The following is a 25,041-nucleotide window of genomic DNA, read 5'->3' on the forward strand; positions in this document are numbered from 1 at the left end:
CTTTTCATGCGTCGCTCATCGCTCGTTTTGAGCGATAAAAAAGTCACGTGACTGGATTTGTCGCTAGCGACTAATATCAAACATGAAAAGGGTTTTCCAGCGACGCGATTTTAATGTAGTAGCGTCAGCTGAAGAATTCCATACAGGTGCTCCAAAATATATATAATCGCACAATGTCACAATCAGAAAAATATAATTGGATAACGGAGTGTGCAAAAATTATAAATAATCATAATATGAGAGAAAGGAGAAAAAGATTAACGATATCGGCAGTTATTTTTTATTTAATAGAAAAAAGGAAACGACCTTATACTAGAAAAGAGTTTTAGATTAATCCATTGTTTCAAATGAGACGCGAACATGGATTTTATAATGCAATTTTACCCACAGTTTCACAGCAAATAAGTACATTTAGAAATTACTTTCGTATGAATTCAATTCAACTTGAAGAGTTATTATACAAAGTAGCACCTTTAATCACAAAACAAGTATTAACTCGAAAACCAATATCTGCCAGTGAAAGATTATGCATGACATTAAGGTAAGTTGAAAACACAATAAATAAAAAATAAAGTTAGAATATGTTATTTATATTTAAAATATTTATTATAAATATTTCTTATAGGTTTCTTGCTTCTGGTGATTCAATGACTTCCATGAGCTACCAATATCTCCTCGGACTAACCACAGTTAGCAATATTATTTCAGAAACTTGTGATGCATTGTGGTCTGTTCTTTCTAAACATGTTCTTCCATATCCTTTAACAAAAGAGAAATGGTTAAATATTTCTAAAGAGTTCGAAGAGGTATGGAATTTTAACCATTGTATAGGAGCTATTGATGGTAAACATGTTGTTATTCAAGTAAGTTACTGAAAAAATTTAAAATAGATTTTTATTTTTAGAGGACTTTTATTTTTAAAATAATCACTATATTATTTTTTTCAGTGTCCTGAAAATGCAGGATCATCATATTTTAATTATAAAAACAGTCACAGTTTTGTTTTGCTTGCTGTTTGTGATGCAAACTATATTTTTACTTTTGTGGATATTGGAGCCTATGGACGTCGCAGTGATGGTGGAATATTTAGAGACTCCTTTCTTGGCCAAAAATTCAGAACCAATGAAATGAATGTACCTGATCCAAAACCATTTTATTTCGAAGGAAACTCTATGCCTTACGTGCTAGTTGGAGACGAAGCTTTTCCACTTACTGAGTATTTAATGAGGCCTTTCCCAGGAAAACAAGGTTTGAATCAGGACAAAATTATTTACAATTATCGTCTTAGTCGAGCAAGGAGGACCATTGAAAATGCTTTTGGCATTTTATCAAGTCAATGGAGAATTTTAAGAAGACCAATAAATTGTTCAATTGAAACAGCAATGAAAATAGTACAAGCTATTGTGTGTCTTCATAATTATATTCGTATACAAGATATTGGAGTCAATGAATATATCACTGAAAACATGGTTGATCGAGATGGTTGCGATGGTTTAATAGAAGGTTCCTGGAGGAGAAATATAGACATTAATTCTGCTTTTCAAGATATAAGAAGGTGTAGTACAAATAACAGTTCTCGGAAAGCTGCAAGAATTCGGGATGACTTTTGTGAATACTTTAATAGCGAGGGAGCAATACCTTGGCAATTTCAACACTGTTGATAAACAAAGGAATAAATATTTCATTTTATAACGTTTATACTGTATTTTGTATGTAATTTTAACATTTTAATAAATTTTGTATTTAACACATAAAACAAAATATAATTTCACGCTTTATTATCTCCATAATTTAAATAAAAACTAAGTTTAATTTAAAGTACAAAATTTTTGTTAAGCTAATTTAATATTTAAGTTAATATTTCATTAATATCTTTGGTTTTCTTTTAACATTTCGTAAGACATATTTAAATATCGTTGCATCCATTCATTTTGTTTTTCTGGCGATAACTTTCTTAAGTTATGACCAAACAGTTTTAAGAACGCATCTATATGGTCTTCTTGAGGGGGTGGTGGAAGAACAATGTCAGGAGGTGGTTGACATAAAGCGTCTGCTATACGTTCTAAGTAACTGTTTTGTGACTCTGCTCGCCTTCTCTTTCTTACATGATCTTGAAAAAAAAAATAATTTAAAAACCATTTTCTTCTAATTTCAAAATTTTAAAATAAACTGTGATAATTATTCAATACTTCCTAATATACTCGTATCTTGACTATCTTCATTATTAGTAACTTCTAACATATTCGCATCTTGGCAATCTAATTCATTATCATTCTCGATAATACTGTTGCTGTCTCCATCGTTAATATTAGAAATCGTACTGTAAAGAAATAAAATTTATTATTTTATATAAAAAAATTAATACAAAAATAATTTTCTAGTATTAAAAATAATGAAATCATACAAATGCATTATTAAACTTTTCTGTAAGCAACTATCTCGAAGGAATTCCATACTTTTATAATGTTTCCATTTGCCCATGTGATCATAAACGAATCAAACGATTTACAAACGAAATATATTTAGAGAAAATGAAAATAATTATATTTTATAATTTTTGTCGGCTAACTTCATGTAGGTGGCGCGAGGCATGTATGCTTGTTAAGTTAGGTTACGTACACTTCCTATTGGTCAAGCTGAGCGACTCAGTTTACGATTAGCGACCCATTGTAGATGAGAAAAATGGTAGTAACTGATTTAGGTTAAAGGCGCAATTTCACGTGCTGCTAAAACAAGTGATTAAAGCGACAGATTTGTCGCTCGTAATCTAGCATCAACAATTTTGTAGTTTGAATCAGTTCAACTACAATGCATTTACTGCTGAAACGCTCAACTTTATCAATTCTATCGCGCTATTATCCTTTTCACGTACAAAAATTATCGCTGTTTAAGCGGGGAGCACACACTTTTGCATAGGCGCATAAGCGTAAATATGAGAATCTTGAATGGTCCTATAAACATATGCATAAGAAATTCAACCAATCAAATTTCTTATGCATAAGCGTATAAGCATATGCATAAGAAATTCGATTGGTTGAATTTTTTATGCATACGTTTATAGACCAATCAAGATTCTTATGCTTACGCTTATGCGCCTATGCAAAAGTGTGTGCTCCCCGCTTTAGTTCAACGACAAAAATTGTTACGTGATCATTTTGTCGCTCAAACAATCGGTTTCAGCGGCTCGTGAAAAGGCACCTTAAGATTTACGTCTTGCGACTTAAGATTGCCGACTACCGACTCATTGTAGACCCCGCTTTAGGTTTGTTCGCGTCGCATGCCCCAACATGATCTTTCTTACTCCAATGCGCCCGTATTGGTGCGCTCCTCGAATTGGACCAATACGAGCGCATTGAAGTAAAAAGGAGCTGATGCATGCGACGCGAACAAACCTTTTAGGAATTCAGTGTCCGACAACAACACCGGGAATATCTGGCCAAGGCGTTGGTAGAGGCGTTAGAATACCAGCGCCTGGTATGCCAGGTCCTCTCTGGCTCTGGCAGCGTGGATTGCGCGTCATTATTAGTGTGATTCTTGGCCAAAAAAGAAGAAAAATGTCAGGTCCTCCAGGTACACTGGGAAATGTTAGATTAGTAGCGCAACCTGAAACACAGAGTGAGTTAGACGATATTTTTAGAAAATTTGTCAATTTTTTTTTTTTTTTTTTTTTAAAGCAAAATCTATTAAATTTAGGCTGCGTTCGTTTTGGACGCTTTCAGCGCTATAAGCATCTTCTGTCTTTGTTTCATATTCAATGTGCAACAAAGACAGAGTCCGTTGGCGTCCGTCGACACGTGTTCAGACGTGTTTCGTTTGAAAAATTTTTTTCTTTTTTGATCCATTGTGGACCTAATCAAAACTTATGGCCGGCAAGGCAAAGCCAAGTCTGGTTTATACAGTCCCTTTAAACCGCGAAGAAGAATGCAACAAAGATAAACGATGCTTATAGCACTGAAAGCGTCAAAACGAACGCAGCCTTAAACGTATATGTTTGTAAAAATATTATATATTATATACTTAGTGATTATATATTACGTTTTTTTAAATTTGTTTAAAAACAATATTTATTGTATAGATGTGAAAAGAAATATGCGATGGCCATTCGTGTGTGTTCCAGCTGCGCCGAGACAGTCCGTAGTCGGTGCTGGGCAACAAGTGGTCGCCCCGAACGTATCTCTTCCTTTAAATTCCGATCCTAGTACGGTCGGGGTAGCTGGTAATCAGACAGTATCGGCTACCGGACCCACGTCTGCTGCGGCGGCGGCCGCTGCCAATATACAGCAGTCCGTCAATATGCAAACATTATTGGGATTAAGCGAATCCGGACAACCCAGCGTAATTGGTGGAGAGAATAGATTACCTAATCTGCAGCTTCCAGGCGGTCTTCAGTCCGGTCAAGTTACAGCGACACCAGTGCAAGGCGGAACAAAAGGGTGGCACGTGTCTGTTACACCATCTCTCAGAAATTATCTTGTTCATATACTGTAAGCCCAGATTTTGAATAATAATTTAAACTTACATCAAAGTTTGAACTATGCATACATGTGCTTTGTGCAGAGTTTTTTCAATCTAAGTTTTATTAAATTATTAAAATATCGATCCTAAGAATTTCATAACATAATACATGTTTTTGTTTGCAATTCGTTTTTTCTTCTGGCAAGTAATAACACAATCGTTGTATCTTTTCTTAGGGCACAAGCAGTTATTCCAGCTCCTAATCTTCAGGCCATGCTCGATAAAGGAATGCACAAATTAGTCGCGTATGCAAGAAAAGTGGAAGGTGATATGTATGAAATGGCTAATTCACGATCGGAGTATTATAATTTGGTGGCTAAAAAGATGTACAAGATTCAAAAATATTTTAGTAAGTGACGTTATTTGAATGACTGAATATTTTATTAATTTTTTTTTGTAATTTTTAAAATCAATTTTCAAATTTTTTTTACTTTAAACCTTTTTTTATATAATTGCTCTTAAAATTATACTATTTTATTTTATTTTTTTACTTATTTTTTAATTTTTTAATTTTATTATTTTATTTATTATTTTATTTATTATTTATTTATATACTTTTGTTTTTTTCACTTCTGATAGATAGTCAATGCTATTTTTTTCAAGTTGAGTATGCTTTCTGTTAAAAAAAAATTGTTTGAATCAAATAGATAAGAAACGACAAAAACGGATGGAACAGCAACAGCTGCAAGCTCAACAGCAGCAACAACCGTCAGCGGACCTAAATCGATTACCACACCTCATGTTCGACGATACAGATCTTAAAGATTTAGACTATTATACAGACAATCCTTGGCAAGGGTGGGAGGACTTCGCAAGAGCGGGCTGCGTTAAACACTCCGCGCAGCACGTCCATGTCTTCACAGATGGCTGCTATCACAGCAGCGCTGGATCGCTCAACAATAATGTAATAGGTTCAAAGCTAAACAATATATACACAATTACTGATATACAGTCATTCCCAAAGTTTGACGACCTTTTCGAGCTTGACGAGTTTGACGGGCTGTGTTTCTGTAACTGTCCATAATTTAGCTTTGAGTCTATTGCATCTTTTGTTTAACAAGTCGTTCTTGCGCGATAATTTATTAGATATTTTTTTATTAGCTCTTCTTGCAAGTCTACGAAATAATCAGCCAAATCCGAGTCCATTCGAGATGAGAAGGGCTTATGATGTACATGAGTATTTGGAAAGTTTGTCATTAGGAGAATCTGAAAATAACTTGTTATAAAATAGTCGAAAGATAAATATACTACAGAAAAGAGTTAAACATTTCAATTTATTCCATTTCATTCCAACGTAAGACCTAGTGTGTCTCAGTCAGATCTGAATATTTATATTGAATGGGATCGTACTTATGGATCTGGTACTGCGCTAAATTCTGTATAAAGTGATACACAATGAACAAATAAATCAATTATAAAGTATTATTTTATTTCGATATAAGTAACTTATAACTTATGATTTGTTATCGCTATGTTATATGCACACTTGGATATTATTGCTAGACGACTTTTAATTTACGATAAATAATAGAATTATAATCTATGAATAAAATTCGATTAGTATGCTTGTCAAAACAAAAAGGTGGAAAATTTCTCAATATCCAATTCAATTGTTTTAAAATAGCGATGTTTTTATTCAGTATCTGAACTAAAAACTGCACTGATAACATTTTTTATTTGTGCTTAAATGTTTTTATACAATATAAAAGGAGAATAAGAAGAAAATTAATTGTTTGTATGTAAAATTAAAATAATTAACTTTATCTTCTATCCGTTTTGCCAACTCCTCTTTTACCAGAAAATAAGTGTTTCGGCATTTTATTTCCAATGAAACGATCAGCTTCGCCTTTGAGACCCTTCTTTGCTATCTTTTTCTTCAATGCCTTGTGTGCTATATTCTTCAATTTGGATTTCATCTATAATGAAAATAAATAATGTTATATTTTTATTTATAGATAAACTAATAAACAAGACTCACATAAATCAGAAAATAATTAAAATAAAAAATAAACTCAAGAATGATTATTCTATTTTAAAAAATTGAATTAAATTAATCCATATAAGTTGGAATTTTTTTCATTTTTAGATTAATTTTTTGAAGTTTTCAAAAATATGAATAGGATCCATATACTGTGCAATTAAATTTTTAAAGATCTCTAAACATACCGTTACATCTTTAACACCCATTTCATCTCGTGGTGGTCTTGACATACTACGGGCACGCGATTGTGACACCGACTCCAAGCGCATACGTTTTCTAGAAGGTTCCGAACGCGATCTGGATCGTGCTCTCGTTCGTTTAAAGTGTGCCTATAAAAAGAAAAAATATAATAAATAATATATATTATATGTATTATATAATATTATGTATATAATATGAAAATACTTAAACAATAACATCGATAACAATGTAATATTATATACAGTAATTGGGATAACGTAATATATAAATATTTTATTTAGAAATATTGAATTCTATATATGTTATATAAATTCTATATACTTACATTTTCAATATCTTCCATATCCACACCCAAATCTTCCATTTGTCCCTTCAGTTTCGCGACCGATCGGTCGCGGACCTTGGCTGCAGCTGTACGTGGCATAACTGGCTTCGTGGAAGCTTTCATTATCCGCGCTTCGTCCTTCATGATAATCTTCTTCTCCCGAATCTGCTTCGCCAGCTGTTTAATTTCGCGCATCGTTTCTGACAATTCAGGTACCTTGTAATCGTACATACCGGCTTCTTCTCTCAAATGTTCTTCCCTCTCCAATTGATTCAATTTCTGAAAAACAAGAAAACGTTTTATCACTGCAATTTATCAACTCATGTAACTTGATGAAATAAAGCTTAGACTGACTTCAAATATTTCAGGATCTATGTAATCCGCTATATTATGACCTTCCCAAATCTCTGGTATGATGTCGTATTTTTCATCTCCCTCGATATCGTAATTCTTTTTCAGATCGAGTATATAATCGTCTCCCATCTCTTCTTCTATTTCCCTCTCCAGTTTGCGTTTTCTTTCAGATTTCTCTGCAGCAATCTGTCTTTTCTTTAAAACACTTTCTGGTATGCATGGGACACGGTTGGGATCTATTCTTCTTGGTTGAGCAATGTGTAATCGATTAAGAAGACCTTCAACCTATTAATTGTTGTAAATTATTATGTATTACTTATGTATCAAAGTTCTCTAACATGGAAGGAAAGATTTTTCGAGACAAATTACCTTTTTAGTCTTAATTTTTTGATCAACCCTGAAAGCTAATAATCGTTCACAAGCCTCTAGTTTTACTTCCATCACACCGAAATCGGTGACAGTGCTCATTTCTAACATAGGTATGTTTGTATCATCCTCAAGTGATTTTAGAACAGCTCTCTTTTCCAAGGATAAATCATTTAAACGTATAATGTCCGTTTTGTTTAATACTATTATCAGAGGTTTATTTGTAAACAATGGTTTTATGGATTCAAACAGTTTTACCTATACGAACAAAATTATTCTAATGTTAAGATATCATGATATCTAATACTTTGTAACTTGCAACTTACTTGTTCTTCTAAACTATGACCACATTGCTCAGATAAGTCGAAAAAATAAAGAATAGCAGCTCGTAAGTGAGCAAGAGCAGTCACTGCTTGCATTTCTATAACATTTCTCTCTTCTAGTGGGTGATCCAATATTCCAGGTGTATCTATTACTTGCCATCGTAAGTATTTATAATCAGTATGTCCCACATATAAGGATTTTGTTGTGAATGCGTATGGTTGAACTTCTACATCAGCACGAGTAATCTAAAAATTAAATCATATATTACATAAAATAAGAACTTACAAGAAATATAACAACAGTCACTTACTTTATTAATAAAGCTGCTTTTGCCAACATTTGGAAAACCACATATAATTATTGTGCGTGTATAAGGATCTATACTTGGTAATCGAGCTAAGTGTTGACGAACTTGTTCAAGATATGTTAAATTAGCTGCTTGCTTTTTCATAATAGTGGCCATTCGACCTAAAGCAGCTTTCTTTAACTGCTTGCATCGATATAATGAATCTCCATACTTTAATAGACGAACATAATCTTTCGCCACACTGGAATTAAAAAACAAATCATATTAGTTTTACACTATGTACATGTACATTGCGTATATATCTATTTATAATATATAAAATATTATTTTACTTGTCAATTAGATGCCTGGCAATATTTATCTGTCCAAGAGCTAACTTATAATGATCTTTATCATATAAAACATTCATTAAGTCAGCATAGAAGGGATGAACATCATCCAACTTGGGAAATTCTTGTATTATTTGAGATAATCTATCGTGAAAGTTCTGCTGAGTAAATTTGACCTTTCGCGTATAAAATGCACGTATTCTCGTGATTTTATATTGCTTGTGAACAACTGTCGGTGTCTTGCGTTGTGTTTTCGATAAAATTATATCGATAAAGTCCTATGTGAAAAATACAAAATAATTATTATATTCAAAATGTTATAAGAAAATACAAAAAAAATATAAAATATACGTGCAATCAATTATAATCAAATTTCATAACAAAATTTACCTTAGCAGGTGGTACAACCGCAATCTTCTTGAAATTATATAAAGCCATTTTTCAAATTGTTAATTTATTGCCCTTAACGTTATAAAAGCACTCCTTTTTTTCTCTTATATTTCTGTCTAGAAATATAATTGTACACAATTTAATTTTAGGAAGTATCAAAAAGCAAATGCGGACACGTGTTCCATCATAACCAAAACGCTCCGAATCATGAGATCCTCAAATCTCGGATCGTCGCACGCATGCGCGGTAGCGCTGAGTAAAGGGTCTTCTACAATGGAGTGTCGTAGGCTGTAGTCGTAAGAAATTGACAAACCACAGTCGATTATTTCAAAAATAATCGATTGTGATAGGTCAATTTCTTACGACTGCCTTAATAACTTTGATGATGACGCTTACAGCGATTGAATTTGTTTTATTTAGGTCTAGCCTAGTCTATATTCATTTATTTATTAATTTTTTCACTAATATATTGATAAATATAGCCAGTAATAAGATTAAAGTGGAATGATACGCGGTTTCTAATACTGTCAAAAATTTATTTCTGAATTATTAGATTATATCTTGCGAAGTTGATAATTCAGTTCGCGAGCGATATATTCTGGAAAATTCATTTTTGAATGATTAGGAGAATATATTTCGCAAAGAGGTACATATACGACCGATCCGGAAGTTTGCTTCAAGCTTCAAGTCTTACAAATCGATCGACGTTGATTGGCCGGATCACGATCAATAGGAGCGGAGGGCGTGGTTTGATGGGCCAATCACAAACGTGATCATTTTCTATTGGTCCGGGGTTTAATCAATCAGGATGCATTATTTGGAGATGTTCTCACCACCCTACTACCTTCGGATCGGTCGCATACCTCTTTGCGAAATATATTTTCCTAGTCATTCCAAAATCAATTTTCCCACTTATATCGCTCGCGAACTGAATTATCGACTTCTTCGCAGAATATAGTCTCCTAATAATTCAAAAATCAATTTTCGAGAGTATTAGAAACCGCGTATCATTGCACCTTAGCCCTATTACTGGCCATATTTATCAGTGTAAATTAATTAATTATTTTATCTGGATCATGGTTTGCACACATGGGATCGTTGCGGGCACAACAGGCGATCAGCCAATCAGCGAGCGAGACGCCAATTGTGCTTATTATATAGGACTCTATCAGAGATATAAGATATACATCTTGTCCACCAAACAATCTATGGCTACAGCCAAAGGTCAGATATGTGTGCGTGTGTATGTGATCTACGTAAAACCACGGTGATCGTAACAAAGTAGATATATTTATATACACATTGCTTGCAATTGTAATTTCTGTTTTTTGTTCGCCGCAAAAGTTAACGTCACTTTTACGGAAGGACACGCATCGAGAATCTTTCTTGAAGGTCCCGAAGCAGTTCGAAACTGAAAGAGTTCGACAACCCTTCTTGGCCACATCCGATGCTAAGACTCAACACGAGTCTCATTCACAAATCTCTCGAACATGCAAACGCAGGAAGCGGAAGGTGCGGATGGTGAGTAGACGCATGTTTCTCGTCCTCATAATTTCTGCAATTTTCGTTTCCAATTGTACTCAGTATACTATTTTCCACGAAATCATCTCCGCGACTTTGTGTCTCTTTCGACGACTTAACCTTGTTTCGCGTACATCTCGAAGTACTTCCGAATCTTTTTGTAGGATCATTCATCCAACGTTAATTCTTTAAACTTAATTTCTTGGCATTGTTTATTTTTTATTGGCGCATCTGACTTAGTTTGAAAAGATTCGAACGGAGGAAATATACAGAAATGTAATATAAATATAAGGGAGTGTGTATATATTTTTAAAATTATTTTTTTTTTACATTTTTTTGTCATAAGTTTTCAATTTTTGTTTACATTTATTTGTGACGTTTACATTTATACATGTAACGAGTGAATGTATTTGCTATGAAATATATAGATGTTTTCTTATTTTATAGGTTCGCCATGGAACAATTCCAGTGGCTGCGACGAGGATCGCAAACCAGTTCAGAAGGAAGGCAAAAAGTCAAACGTATTACCTTTATGGGGCAACGAGAGGACTATGAATTTGAATCCTTTGATTCTTACCAATATACAATCGTCGCATTATTTCAAGGTGAATCTGTATGAGCTCAAGACTTACCACGAGGTGATTGATGAAATTTACTACAAGGTTTCCCATCTAGAACCATGGGAAAAAGGCAGCAGAAAGACTGCAGGCCAGACCGGCATGTGTGGAGGCGTGAGTATGTTTTCTCAGAAGAAGTATCAAATTTTTTTTCTTCGATTCTTTTTCTTCGATTCTTTTTCTTCTTTTTTTAATTATTGTCTTTATTAGAAGTATAAGGTTTGAAAGAAAGAGTGTGAGAGGGAGAGAGAGAGAAAAAGAGACAAAATCGCACGTCCATGTATTTGCTTGTACACGGAAATCTGATTATAGCACTAACCGACGACTTATGGGCGAATTGTCAGACAAGAGATGAAATTCCTGATGCTGAAAGACGTTCAGGTCGATAATTGACGTTGATCTGGACGTAACGATGCGTTCCACGCGTGGAGAGAAATATTGATTATTGTTATTGCAAGATGGTTTTCAAACAAAACAGAACATGTCTTTGCTTTTTCCTTTTCTATTTCACATTTTAAATTTGATGTTGCTTAAATAGTCCTGTTACTTTTAAATGTTTAGAAAAAAAATGTATCTTAATTGTCAATTTGTAAGATAAAAAGTTAAAATTTTTACATTTGTAAAAACTGATTAATATATATTAATAATATGTAAATGTGTCTGTTATATAACACATTTATATATTTACATTAGGTCTGTTTTTTTCCAGCTGAACTGGTACTTGGTTCAGAATTTATCTTTTTTACTCTATTGGAAGGAAAAAGATACACTCTGAACTGGTACAGCCAGTTCAGCTGAAAAGAACAGATCTGTTGAATGATGATCATATATTACAATAAATGCAATGACATGATATGGAGCAGAGACAGTTCTGACGCTTGTTACAGATGGAATCACAATATAGTAAGAAAATCATTTAATTAATATCATTGAAACTATAAGTCAAAGGCTTATATCGTATCAAAAGTTTAATGATAATGGAGATAACTTTAATAATAATCACTCGTTTGTGCAATGGTAATGTTACCAATATTGGCGTTTATTTAACCGTTTTGGTATTGTTATCATCACTGCATATTGCATCAAATTTTTACTGCATCACTTATTGCAGAGTAGCATGTATTTGGTCCATATGTTGTACGGTAAGACAAATATGATTTAACTGATTGAGGGGTTTGTAAATTTAGCGGTTTATGCAGGTACGAGGCGTGGGAGCTGGCGGGATTGTCTCCACGGCTTATTGTCTATTGTACAAACTCTTTACGCTGAGGCTAACCAGGAAACAGCTGAACGGGCTCATCAACCATCCGGATTCGCCCTACATCCGCGCCTTGGGATTTATGTATATTAGGTGATTTGATCTTGATGTAATATATATTGCAAGGGACTCTATACAAAATTCATTAAAATTATTGTCGCGTATAATTTTCAATGAAAAATATAATTTGGATAATTCTTTATACGAATATCTAATGGTTTAAGTAATAAGTCTATCACGATTATATTACAGATATACGCAACCACCAGCAGACTTGTTCAGCTGGTATAGTGACTACCTGGAGGATGAAGAGGAGCTTGACGTAAAGGCAGGCGGTGGACAAACAATGAAGATGGGCGATATCCTGAAGCAGTTTCTAACAAAACTCGAGTGGTTTTCTACGTTGTTTCCGCGGATTCCGGTTCCGATCCAAAAAGAATTGGAGCTGCGACTTGCCGAGCGGTTTCCGCAGCAGCAGATGAATGCGCGTAACGCAAAGCCACCGATCACACTCAACAGCCACGGGAAGTATGGCAATAAAGACAGCCGTAATAAGGATAATGGTAATCTGATGTCGCGCAACCAACAGCCCCGACATATTCCTGACAATGAGGCTCAGTGGGGTGAGGCGGAACGTACGAGCCACTGGCGTGCCAGGTGCGTCCACGTGGTATGAATACAACGATCACGTTATTTATTAATATTTCTTTGCTTAAGTATTGCGTACATGTATATTATCATTGATTTTGTTTCGATACTCGTCAGGAAATGAGATCAAGGCGAAACTCATAAATGCGAGGAAAAACTCTTAGGAAATTATCCTTATATGTATATATGTTTGCCATTGAGGAAGTGAGAAAGTAATAGCTCCCGCGCGTACATATAGATTGTACCTTGCAGTCGAGACAACCAATGTCTTAATACTTCCGTTTGAATGTATCTCTTTGCAGATCTGATGAGGATCGCAAGGACAAAAATAGGGATCGGGATCGAGAACGAGAGAGATTGCGGGAACGCGATAGAGATAGAGCACGTGAAAGGGATCGCGAGAGGGATAGACACGGCAGAAGATCCGGCAGTCGAAATAGAAGACAGAGGGATTACAGAAGTCGCAGTAGAGACAAGTCGTACAGAGATCGGAGTAAGGATCGTCATCGCGACAGAGATCGACATCGGGATAGGTGAGAAGTACAAAAGATATTACAAGAGAAAGAACAAATTTTCATACAATATTTTTCACTTCTAACGTCATAATTCAGTATAATTGCAACAAAGCATGAATTTTTAAGTTTCTAAATTATGTTTTCCATGTTTGAATTTCTTACATTTAAATTTTTCTTGCATTTTTTTCAGGATTAATGCAAATTTTTAAAGTTATTATTTTAATTCTAGAAAAAATTCACCGTATGACTATGCTACAGAACTGGCACGTGAGCGTGAAAGGCAACGAAGGGAAAGAGAATGAGACAAAATGGAACTTCTTTTTTTCTGCATATACTGTGTACATATTTAATTATTTATATGAACGATGGGGATTAAGACAGAGTGATACCGAGCCATCCACCATCATACACTAGCACGCATATCTATCATCATGTGCGTGTTCACAGAAGGATGTAATTTTGAAGCAGGAAGAATGTGTATTAGCCTAAGTTTAATTCGTCTATATTCACACATATGTAGTTTACATGTTTTTATAAAATAAACTCGTCACACTGTCACTGCCGTCTCTTACCGTATATATCCTGTGATATTTTTATGTCTCGAAAGATTTGTTTGAACAAAAATTGAATTTGCTTTCTATAGTTTTTTCATATTATGAAATATTAGATTATTCTGTATGTATAAATTTATGTATTGTATGTAATAAAAAAAATTAATTTCGAGCAGTTTTTCATCATATTGTAATTGTGAAATGTCTATTTTACAATTGCATTTTATTTAAACATCTTTTATATATAAAAAACAAGAAAATTTTTTTTTATATATTTTTCTTTTCATAATTTTTCTCTATAAAACCAAATTCAAAATTTTAATTTTTAGTGCGCAAATTACATTGCAACAGTGTGCAGTATGATACGATCGAATCTGTATGAATAAAGTGACGTATCTTATCGAGATAGGTCGCTGCGACACTGCGAGCAAAGATGGCGACGACGTCCGGATGCGGTTGAAAGCTGCGAGTTGATGAACCATGAGAGAAGCACTTGTCACCAGGTGACAGCGTGGCAAGGTGAAAAAGCGATCAAAAAGTTAAACTTATTGTTCGTCAAACTATGAGTGGACCTGCTGATACCAATAATATCGATTTTTGCGTGCAAATAAAATTCGGAATTTTTGTTGCGAAAGTTGTGTTTATATTGTGTTAATACTGTATTATAGCCGCAATTATGATTTTGATGGAGCGAGAAGATATTCATTTAATTATAATTAATGGTAATTAGTATACCAGCGCGAACAACGAGCAACGTCACATAACATTGTTATGAATTGTGACATTTGCAAGTAGGAAATGCATCACGTAACGCGGGAAATTTTATTTTTATTTTGTATAAAATTTATTTTGTGTCAATTTTTAATTTAATAAAAATTACTTGTTATGTTTTAAGAATGTAAATTTGTAAAAATTAAACTCTTTATTTAAGTAAAAAATAATTTGAGATGTATAGTCAAGGCAATTAATGTTTCAAGAAGAATCAAGACATTGAAAATTAATAATTTTTAGAATTTTAAAGTAGATGGGATATTTCAATATTAATGAAAACTTAAAAAGAAATATTACTTTCAAATTTAACTTAATATACAAATTATTATTATCTTAGTACTTTATAAAATTAATTAGTAATCTAATTTTATTATTATATACACAATTATGTAATAATTGCTAATGTTCATAAAAATTGTAGATGATTGGCCGACGTTGCGCCTTCTTTGCTTTGAGCATCCTCCTAATATTAGTCCTCAGTGTGAACATCTACTTCATCCGGATGATTGTCGAGACTTCATCCACCTCGCGAAGGATCTACTCCAGAAATTTACCTGAACCAAAATCTGGACAAGACTCTTTTACATCTTCAAGGTCTAATGAAAAGAATCTACAAGATCGATCTCAATTGAGATCGATTGTAAAGGATATTAGTGAGAAGATTAAGGAAGAGGTTCGCACACTACCTTCCAAATATTTTAAGCAAAATAGCAGCTATACGCTCATTCTAGAACGGTTGCTGGCTGAGCTGAGGATAATGCCAAACGTTCGTGAGGATATCTGAAATATTCCCAATAACAATGTTAGTAAGAAAAATTTTCCAAAGTATATTTTGTCACATTTGAGTAATTTGGAAACTTATAACAGATTTTGAAATTTTGAAATTGAATTTTTTTAGAGATTAAAGACAAATAATTTGATTCTACCTTTTTTTAATAATATAAATTTCTTAATAATATAAATTTCTTAATTTATGTTATTTTATAATAAATTTAGCAGATCTGAAATAAACTCTAATTTCCAATCTTTTCTCTTTTTCTACAATGTTTGAAGGTTTTATTATGTTGAATAATTTGATCATTTATTTAATCAAATAATACATAACTTAAATAAATTTAATAATAATAGTAAAGTATAAATTATTTATTGTATGTATAGTGGCCAGATGCACATCAGCTGATTCCACCAGCAGCTCCAGAATTAGGGACTATTCTGGAAGTCTTGCGAAAGTCTAAAGTAGTTCGTGCTGATAATGCTCCATTGGGTACTCAGCTGAAACTCATGCTTAATCTGGAAAACGACATAAAAGCATTATTTAAACCACAATGGTATTCCAGAGATGCTATCATACATGGACCGGTCTACCAAGGCAAGGACCGACATAATGCCGAAGTGGTGGCTTTTTATTTATCATCTTTGCTATCATTGCGAAGAGTACCTCTCACCGTCATACGAAAACGTATGTTGAAATACAATGAAATAAGGGGATTGAACAGAGTTCAATCTGAATTATAGTAGAATTGTCATAGTATTTTCAATTAAATTAAAAGTACAATCTATCAGGTTCTTGTGATAAAAATCTCAATTAAATTATCTTTCTCTATTATTAATTATCCATCTCCAATAAAGAAAAAGCATAGTGTTTTTGAACTTTCTGCTATAAGTTAATAGTCATTTTTTTGTCTCTCTATTTCTATTCGTAGTTGATCTAGTAGAGGAAGTTCGCGAAATTGCAACTCCAGGATTATACGCAACCATGTATCAAGAGGGTAATGACACATGCCTGTATGGAGTTTGCCATTATTGTTCTCCGGCTGATCCCGTTTGCGGATCGGGGGACATACTCGAAGGTGCTCTCATTTTTTGGCTTCCACGATATCTAAGACTGATCAAACACCGTCATCTTTGGCAACGAACGTACAAAAAGAATAAGCTCGCTGCATGGGAAGTCGACGAGGCTTACTGTGATAAGGTATATTATTAAGCATAGAATTTATTTACTAAAAGTTACTTGACTGACATGAGATGTGTTTCAATTTAATTACTTACAATTTATGTATTTTACATTTCCACAAAATGAAAAAAAATTATAAAATTACAACTTGCAAGACAAAAAGAATTCACACTATGAAATGCATTTATGATTGATGTTTTATGTTCTCTGAAGATGCAAAATTAAGAATTTTTTTCAGGTAATGGATTCTAAGACTTATTCGCCACAATCGTCTAGCAGGCTCTTGGACTTAATCGATACAGCTATCTTTGACTTTCTCATGGATAATGGCGATCGTCACCATTATGAACTCGCACAAAATAATTTTCATAATCCCGCGGTGTTGCTAATCGATAATGGAAAAAGCCTAGGCAATCCCGACGTGGATCATCTCGATATTCTGGCGCCTCTCTATCAATGTTGCATGTGAGTACAAATTATAATTGGTAATTAAGTAGAATAAAATATAATTAATTTTGACGTTACTTCTGAAGTTATTTAAAATCTCTAAAACCATTTAAAACTGCATTGAAAATCTAACTTTGTATTCTCTTTGGTAGTTTAGATTTGGAAATTTTATGAAAAGTTGGAAAAAAATTGATAAAAGTCAATTTTATTTCAGAATTCATAAAACTACATGGGACAGATTGCGACTATTCAGTGGTGGATCCTTAAGCATTGCGTTGGGTAGACTAGTTGCACACGAAGCTGAAATATCGAATGTCCTTCCATTGATCACAGAGGCGCATTTAAGTGCCATGGACAGAAGATTACTTATCATCTACGCTGTGGTGGAGAACTGTCTGAAGAAAAAGAAATATGTTTCAAATGTGATCCTGGATCATCGGTAGCCCGAGGATAATTTTTTTTTTAGAACAATGAAAAGAATTTTTACATAAATGGAAATGTTTCGTGAAAAAAATCAATAGAAGTGAGAGAGTGAAGTTGGTAGAGAAGAGAGAGAGAGAGAGAGAGAGAGAGAGAGAGAGAGAGAGAGAGAGAGAGAGAGAGAGAGAATTGAGAATTAACTAATTAACAATTAAATAAAATTTGAAGAATTTAAGCAATATAAAAATATAAATATACTCCTTGTAAAAGAAATTTTAATATTTTTGAAAATATTTTATTTTAAATTAAATATCTGACAAATAAAAATTTATTTATATAGTTAGGAACTCCATTCTCTATGTAAAATAAATATCTATTATATTTTCTCTCAATTTTTAAAAATTTGATCATATCTTGGCACAGAATGTTACTTGACGAGAGAAAGAGAAATATGATTTTTTTCGCTAGAAATAACTTCTTAAAGTATAATGATTTTTTCATGGTTTGTCAAGAGGTAAATGCGGAGATTGAAATGAGAAAGATGAACGCGCGAGACAGATTTGAATGCGATTTATTTGATGACACAGTTAATTATCATTATTTGGATAGAGTTTGGAGTGCTGCGTACAGCGTTATAAATACGGTACAAACGTAAAAAAACCTGTAAATGCGATTGTATTATCATATATGTATTATTATACGTTGACGTGTTCCCTCTCATCGTAATTAGAGAACACTATGCCATCAATCATATACATTATATATAGTCTTCGTGAATCTCGCATTATCTCCCGCGACGGTAATCTTTTAATTAGCATAATTAAAAATGCACTTATTTTCTATATTTTTTTCTAAAAATATCTAAACCTGTTTAATTTTTAGGAAATTGTGCGTTATCTAGAATGACAAACTTCTAGTCTATGAACTTCAAAAATAAATTGATAAGGAAATAAATAATTATAACTTTTTATTTTCTAACAAAATTTTTTATATGAATTTTTGATTCTATGTAAGAGATTAGAATTTTCCTAAAAAAATATATGTATATGAAATAAAAAAAATACAATGTTTCTTCTTGTTGCAAGAAATGACGAAGATTTAGACTTTAACTACTTAGAAAAAATATAAGAAAGCGCAGATAGATAAAACTGTCGCAGAGAGATATCGAGGCCCATTTGTATGGGACTTTGAATCGAATTTGCAGCATTCTAGCGTAACCTATCTCGCTTTATCTCATATTTACAACGTTACATGACCAGAATTATTCACGTACCTTACAGGCTAGTTAAAAATTCTATTTTTTTTAAATATGTATATATTTATATAATATATTTAGAGCGCCATATCGTCGTATTCAGGTATATGAGTGTATATATATACATACATATATATATATATATATATATATATATATATATATATTATTTATATATATATATATATATTATATCAACATTCTTTAATTAAATAGAGCTTTCGTAGCAAAGTATGTATAAATAGACTATCTTTGCACAGACCACGATCGTTTGCTTCGAACTCGCTCGCTTTTATTTTGTTTGTTTAAAAGCGAGGGAATTGTTCATTTAGTCGTCCTTGAGATCCGTCCGTGTTCAGATAATTTTACATAAAAAATATGTATCGGACGAGAAAGAGAAATCTCTTATTTTTTCAAAATTTCTCAATTCGAAGCCATTCTTTTTTTTTCTTTTTTGCGCTCTACTATTAATACTGCATATATCAAACGACGAGATCGAGACGAGTCGACTTTCATTTTATTAATTATACGCTCGTTTCTCGTCGTAAGTGAAAAAATGCGTCCCATCAAAATAGAATTCTGCAAACGGCAGCGTAGAAATTATTGCATCGTATTCGCGTGTTTACACTCCGAAAAAAATGAGCCGAACCGAAAGAATTTAGTTTTCTTTCTGCGAAATAAAATTTTTGATGTTTCTACTATTTACTATTGCTTTTAGAATTATTTCATAAAATAAATTGCAATGATGAAATTAAATTAAGAATTTAATGAAATTTACTTGTAATTTATTTTAATGTTTCTCTTGCTAAGAAATTAATCTCTTTTACGGTTTTTTTTGAAATTCTTTTTTGTTTAGCAGAAAATACTTTTGAAATAAATTTAAAAAATTTTAACTAATTTTTCAAATTCTAATTGTATACATTTAATTTTAAATCCTCTCGATTCGCTTATTTTTTAAAGAGCGAGGGGTCGACGCGTTTATTTGTTGTCGCCGTTTTATGTTCATTTAATATTACATATCACACCTTCGGTGCTGAATGCACGTAGAAATTTATAAATATAGGCCAGCTTTAATAGGCATCTTAAATCCCTCTTAGGTCGTTATTGAAGCTCTTGGTTGGTATCCTGCGATTTTAAAATAGCTGGCGCTTCTTTGGGATTTGTTTTCATTTTATTGCGCGTTTTAGAGGGGTTTTAATAAACACGAAACATATTTATTGTAACCAATTATCGCAAATATTTAATTGAACTCTTACTTTGACTCGAAAGTATGATTTATATTTGTAATTTTTTTTTCGATATTTTTAATCTTAGAGATATTCCACTGAATTTTCCCTGATGATGAGGATACATCCCCCTCTTTTATAATTACCTTTTATTTATAAATAAATTCTTGTTCTGAATTTTTTTCGGCGATCAGAATGATTGCAAGAATTATCGATCTTTATTTTTATATCTTTTTTAATTATTGAGCAGTCGATGTACGCATGCCTCGACCTTTCGGCAGAGTTTTTTCACGATATATCTTGCTAATTTAAAGTGCCGATTCCACTCCTCGCGTCGAACTACTTAAATCCTCCGAGTGACGAGTATGCGATGAGTCAAGAGATGTCACCGAGTCACTGTCGTTGCTGTGCGGACTCGAATAATTGGCCGCTTCTTGCAACCTCATCAGCATGTTAAGCTGCAAAAATAAAGGTATAATACAACATTTAAATCAATTACTATAAGATTTACTATTGAATGGTTTTGCACAAAGCAATAGAAATAATTTTTCTTCATTAGTATACTGTACTTAGTATAATATAAAATAATAATATACATTTTCTCTATAACGTGATAAAATATAATTAATTTTTTCGAGATTTTCATTTATATATAGGTTTCTGAATTTTCTTTACATAACGATATTCTACTATATCTTTTTGGGAGAGGAACATTAATTTTATATTTGAAATATATATCTGGGTGCTTTAAAGAGAGTTCTCTAATCATAATATTTTGTGTGCTAACCAGAGGATCTCCTTCGGTGTCACTGTGAGTACTTCCAAGACTCTTTACACTGGAGGCGCCCACGCCAGAAGTATGTCCACTGGAGACGACGTCGTATCCCACATCCTCGGGTCTCAAACGTAGAAGAGCATCGCTGCCGCCGTGTACAGCATGCGTCGACAGCCACGGGTAGCTGGACGTGATGAATTGCGCTGGATCTTCCCATGTGGGTTCACCGTTTCCGTTTCCACTCACGCGTCTTCCGTACAACGTTAAGCCTTCTCTGACCGCCTCCACCAGATAAGGAATGACCGAATAATTCCACAAATCGGTAAACCATACTTGAGAGCCAGCTACTTCCATCGGGCACGATAAGAAAAGTCGTGGTCCTAAGATAAATATTTATCATTGTCATATATTTGAAATAATCGAAAAGTAAGTTAGCAAGAAAATCGACGATTAAAAATAGCAAATTTAATTTAAAAACTAATAGAATTTTATTGCAAGAGTATAGGTATCCTGGAAATTTAATGATTAAAAATCATTTTTTTATTAATATAAAAAAATGAGAATTAAAAATGAGAAAAATTTTGTTGAAGAGATTTTTGTTTGTGCTGGGGCTCTTAAGAGTCTACAACTTTTGTATAATTTGAATTAGATCATCTGATATTACAATCTCCTGAGATGTATAGAAATATATTTTAGATATCACCAATTACCTATGGTGACGTCGGAGCTGCTGTGGGTTTCTAGGAACTTGTTGAGGTGCAACCATACACGTGGCAGCCACTCTACTACTGCCGCCATTTCCGCGTTCCTCGTTCCGGCGCACTCGCGCAATTCGTGCTCCAATAATTTTCTTCTCAAATAACGTCCCAGAAATCCTTTGACTGGTTCCATGTGGTTTGCGCATAGTACCCACCTGTTTAATTACATAATTAAAAACCCAGTTCTCATTCAACAGAAATTAACTTAAAATTTTAACATTTAATTTCTCATGCTTAATTATTAAAAACTTTTTTTTGCTTTGCAGAGAAGGTCATCTGTCAACAAACATACCTGAAATTGTGATGTAATTGCAAATTGGTGGTACTGCAAGTAGCCTGACTCATGGTACCAATGATGGCAGGACACGAGGAATGCCTGGTTCCTAGAAGACCACTGAAGAGCTCGCCCAGAGACGCCGCATGCTGAAGATTTTCCAAAATGATCACTCTGGGCAATTCATCGGCAGCACTCGAATCACATCTTTCGGCAATATGTGCGAGATATTGGCGCAGTTCCTTGCTGGATTTATGATCGACATTAAATGTTGCAACGGCGGCGGCGTCCTTCGGGTCATTATCAGCATCTACTAGGGCGTGCGCCAGTTTTCCGGCCAGATAACTTTTTCCTGTACCACTTGGACCGCATAAAATCACTCTACGATGTTCCGTTAGAAGAGATATCAAACGTTGGACTATAGAGCGCGGTATCAAGGTGTCTACCGCTAGCCAGGAGTAGCCCGACAGCACTAGATAGATAGTCTTTACGTGGCCAACCAGGTAGCCACAGGGCAACAGCTCAGGGTGCTGAGAATCAGTGGTGCATCTGTATAACGCGAAAAGAGAACATTTATTGTAATTATCTTATGAATGAAAGTAGAAGATGATAAAGCTTAAGAATATAAAACTTAAAATGTATGCACTACATATTTCAAGAGATTTGGGTATTTTTGAGGATATAGTCTTCGATAAAGTTTTCAATTTATATCACTCTAAAAGTCTGAAAGTAAGCATGTACCTGGACGCTTCGCCGAGATGATACGCGGCGACGCATTCGACGCCGAGACCTAAACTCGTCACAGGATCTACTCGGGAAACGTACTCTTTGAAGCAACGTCTCACTACAGAATCCAATGCGTCCCAGCTGGTTTTGTTGCTAATGCACACGTTGGCAATTACGCAATGAGGTGGTTCGCCTATGGTACCATCGGCGGAACCGCTTCCGGTAACTAAATTGTAGTTGAAATTCCGCTCGCTGCCGAGGTAGACGGCCACGTTAATCCTCTTGCCGTCAGTGTCCTGTTCGAGAACCGATTCTGAAGTTGTCGTGCTCGATGGCACCACGTCGTGTTCTACCGGGACATTGAGATCTTCTAGCTGATCGGCTGTGGAACTGGCATCGCCGTTCGACAATGCTGCAACGCTCGATGCCACTTCGGTCATACTGAAGCGTCGATCTGGATCACTGGGAAGAGAAGACTGCGAGGAGGTGAGTGATTTCGAAGTCACCAGTCGCTGGAGACGCTCGTTGTTCTGCTTTAGATTCAGCATCTCGTACTAGAAACAGCAATAAATTAATGTAAAAGGGATAAATTATGGACTCATTTTTATTTGCATATGTAAACATATTTGATTTGAATATTAGAAAAAAAAAATAATATGAAACTATTGAAGTGTGCAGAGTCCACTCACTCTCATTTTGATAACCGTGTCCTTTAGAGATTCCAACTGATGAGCCGAGGATAACGCTTCCAATCTAATATCCGTGAGAACCAGATCTTTCTCCCTCAGTTGCTTCTTCAACTCGTCCACATCCTCGTCTTCCTTCTTATATAGAGCCGAGCTACTCTTACTTCCCGACAGAGGATTTTCATGATCGGGTGACTTCTGGCCATTGCTTCTCGCGGCTTGGCCCCTCGAAGACTCGTGTTTGGACGCGGTTGGCAGTCTAGGGCTGTTGGGAGCGCTCAGATCACCACCGGGACTCTCTTTGCAATCTTCGGCATCGGACACCGAACCGTGTCGATTCTTGCGCGATCTCGAGAACGCCTTGGAGAAGGAGCTGCGTAGCCAGCCCTTCTTCTTGTGATGATTACTACTGGCCGAGCAGGCGCTACTCAGCGAGTTCAAGGACGTCACGCTATCCGCGGACAACTGTCTCGCCATCGATGCACCTTGATGATGATTGCTGCCGCCGCTGCTGCTGCCGGTGCAACCGGTGGTACCAGATTCGGAGTCGCCTAAAGTATGACGGCGACCATTGTTCGCAGCTGGACCGTTATTTAATCCGGCTTCAGCACTCTGCTTGCGTAGCCTTTCAATCGTTTCTCGGAGTTCCTGAAGCTCGGAATCCTAAAAAATCGTTCACATATTTGTCTTTCTTTTTGATGACAGAAATATGTGTGCATTGGATGTTAATTAATTTAATTTTTGAAATCAAATTCAGTGATTGTTGGTGAAAATTTGTGCAAAATAAAAATCTTTACCAATTAATAAAAAATAATAAAAATTTGATTTTTCTAATGATAATCAATATTTTTAAATGTTCTTACCTTCTTTTCAGCTGTTGCTGTGAGTTGCTGCAATCTTTGGGTCATGTTAGATAGTGATTGTTCGAAGGCCGAGACTACGTGTGCCTGAAACAAGAACAGTAATATGCAATTTTTAATACTTGTATCTTCGTTAAAGTATCTGATAAATCTTCACCAAATAATCATATAAAAATATAATTGTGTGTTTATTTTTATGTAATTATTTTATGAATTATATATATATATATATATTCCTAGTATTAGTAAAAATATACACAAATTTAAAAATTTATAATTTTTTTTGTATAAAACATGTAATTTTATCATACAATTTTATTTTACAGTAAGATATAATTTTATTTTTTTATTTCTATTGAAATTATTAAAAAAACATCCTATTTTGTACTATTTATTTCTTTATTATTTTATAAGAATATAATTTTTTCAATATAATGACACTGAAAATGAATAGACACGATTATATCAAATTAAATATTACGTATACATATTATCATGTTATATCAAATGATAATTATGCAAGCCTCAAGCAACGCCTAATAATTCCAACGAACGTGCGGGATGAAGATTAATATTGTCATCGTAGTTTCTTTCATGAGGTATTTATCGTGATGTCGTGTTCGAGTATCAACTCGTGTTTCTCGTCACGTAATTAGTCTCTCAGGCGTGTTTTCAACACTACATGCC

The 25,041-nt window shown here is 34.0% G+C and overlaps 6 protein-coding genes across 16 annotated transcripts in view; 3 read left to right on the plus strand and 3 right to left on the minus strand.

Moving 5' to 3' along the window:
* Positions 1 to 1,394: 1,394 nt before the first annotated feature.
* On the minus strand, positions 1,395 to 2,952 carry LOC146723218 (uncharacterized). Of its 4 annotated transcripts, XM_085482777.1 has the most exons (3): positions 2,405 to 2,580; positions 2,190 to 2,320; positions 1,395 to 2,110 (listed from the first exon to the last, which is right to left on the minus strand). In XM_085482777.1, exons 1-3 carry the CDS (start codon positions 2,479 to 2,481, stop codon positions 1,866 to 1,868), a joined length of 453 nt encoding a protein of 150 aa, XP_085338903.1. In that variant the 5' UTR covers positions 2,482 to 2,580; the 3' UTR covers positions 1,395 to 1,865. The 4 variants fall into 4 exon arrangements, 1 of the variants encoding a protein (XP_085338903.1); XR_014924689.1 differs by lacking the exon at positions 2,405 to 2,580 and adding an exon at positions 2,873 to 2,952 and having other exon boundaries at positions 1,395 to 2,320; XR_014924687.1 differs by lacking the exon at positions 2,405 to 2,580 and adding an exon at positions 2,620 to 2,866 and having other exon boundaries at positions 1,395 to 2,320.
* A 404-nt stretch (positions 2,953 to 3,356) lies between these two features.
* On the plus strand, positions 3,357 to 5,937 carry LOC114928692 (uncharacterized). Of its 2 annotated transcripts, none has more exons than XM_085482778.1 (4): positions 3,357 to 3,615; positions 4,076 to 4,484; positions 4,692 to 4,864; positions 5,163 to 5,937. In XM_085482778.1, exons 1-4 carry the CDS (start codon positions 3,372 to 3,374, stop codon positions 5,537 to 5,539), a joined length of 1,203 nt encoding a protein of 400 aa, XP_085338904.1. In that variant the 5' UTR covers positions 3,357 to 3,371; the 3' UTR covers positions 5,540 to 5,937. The 2 variants fall into 2 exon arrangements, with proteins under 2 accessions (XP_085338904.1, XP_029155793.2); XM_029299960.2 differs by having other exon boundaries at positions 4,118 to 4,484.
* Positions 5,924 to 9,328, minus strand: Non1 (nucleolar GTP-binding protein 1). Its single transcript, XM_029299959.2, has 9 exons — positions 9,093 to 9,328; positions 8,706 to 8,980; positions 8,377 to 8,614; positions 8,069 to 8,311; positions 7,746 to 8,000; positions 7,377 to 7,661; positions 7,023 to 7,301; positions 6,682 to 6,825; positions 5,924 to 6,431 (listed from the first exon to the last, which is right to left on the minus strand). Exons 1-9 carry the CDS (start codon positions 9,138 to 9,140, stop codon positions 6,276 to 6,278), a joined length of 1,923 nt encoding a protein of 640 aa, XP_029155792.1. The 5' UTR covers positions 9,141 to 9,328; the 3' UTR covers positions 5,924 to 6,275.
* Positions 9,329 to 10,306: 978 nt separating this feature from the next.
* LOC114928670 (pre-mRNA-splicing factor 38B) lies at positions 10,307 to 14,209 on the plus strand. 2 transcript variants are annotated; one of them, XM_029299931.2, is made up of 6 exons: positions 10,307 to 10,613; positions 11,061 to 11,344; positions 12,430 to 12,581; positions 12,741 to 13,145; positions 13,439 to 13,669; positions 13,881 to 14,209. In XM_029299931.2, the coding sequence occupies exons 1-6, from the start codon at positions 10,583 to 10,585 to the stop codon at positions 13,951 to 13,953; spliced, it is 1,176 nt and encodes a 391-aa protein (XP_029155764.1). In that variant the 5' UTR covers positions 10,307 to 10,582; the 3' UTR covers positions 13,954 to 14,209. The 2 variants fall into 2 exon arrangements, with proteins under 2 accessions (XP_029155764.1, XP_029155765.1); XM_029299932.2 differs by lacking the exons at positions 10,307 to 10,613; positions 11,061 to 11,344 and adding an exon at positions 11,456 to 12,133.
* Positions 14,210 to 14,617: 408 nt separating this feature from the next.
* Positions 14,618 to 19,671, plus strand: LOC114928685 (glycosaminoglycan xylosylkinase). Its single transcript, XM_029299952.2, is given in 6 exon segments — positions 14,618 to 14,721; positions 15,395 to 15,775; positions 16,132 to 16,432; positions 16,677 to 16,945; positions 17,166 to 17,392; positions 17,589 to 19,671. Coding segments are annotated over 5 exon segments (1,407 nt in total). The 5' UTR covers positions 14,618 to 14,721; the 3' UTR covers positions 17,818 to 19,671.
* Positions 18,350 to 25,041, minus strand: part of sick (sickie) — a 153,486-nt gene continuing 146,794 nt past the window's right edge. For all 6 annotated transcript variants that reach the window (XM_029300007.2, XM_029300009.2, XM_029300006.2 and 3 more), the window contains 7 exons: positions 24,358 to 24,441; positions 23,498 to 24,157; positions 22,824 to 23,362; positions 22,101 to 22,631; positions 21,761 to 21,963; positions 21,063 to 21,430; positions 18,350 to 20,733 (listed from right to left, as the gene is read on the minus strand). In XM_029300007.2, coding sequence (XP_029155840.1) covers positions 20,584 to 20,733; positions 21,063 to 21,430; positions 21,761 to 21,963; positions 22,101 to 22,631; positions 22,824 to 23,362; positions 23,498 to 24,157; positions 24,358 to 24,441 — 2,535 coding nt within the window. In that variant the 3' untranslated portion in view covers positions 18,350 to 20,583. The remainder of the gene's footprint in view (positions 20,734 to 21,062; positions 21,431 to 21,760; positions 21,964 to 22,100; positions 22,632 to 22,823; positions 23,363 to 23,497; positions 24,158 to 24,357; positions 24,442 to 25,041) is intronic.

This window comes from Nylanderia fulva, unplaced genomic scaffold (assembly GCF_048542155.1).
Source record: "Nylanderia fulva isolate GAGA-0341 unplaced genomic scaffold, ASM4854215v1 Scaffold22, whole genome shotgun sequence".
NCBI classification, from domain to species: Eukaryota; Metazoa; Arthropoda; class Insecta; order Hymenoptera; family Formicidae; genus Nylanderia; species Nylanderia fulva.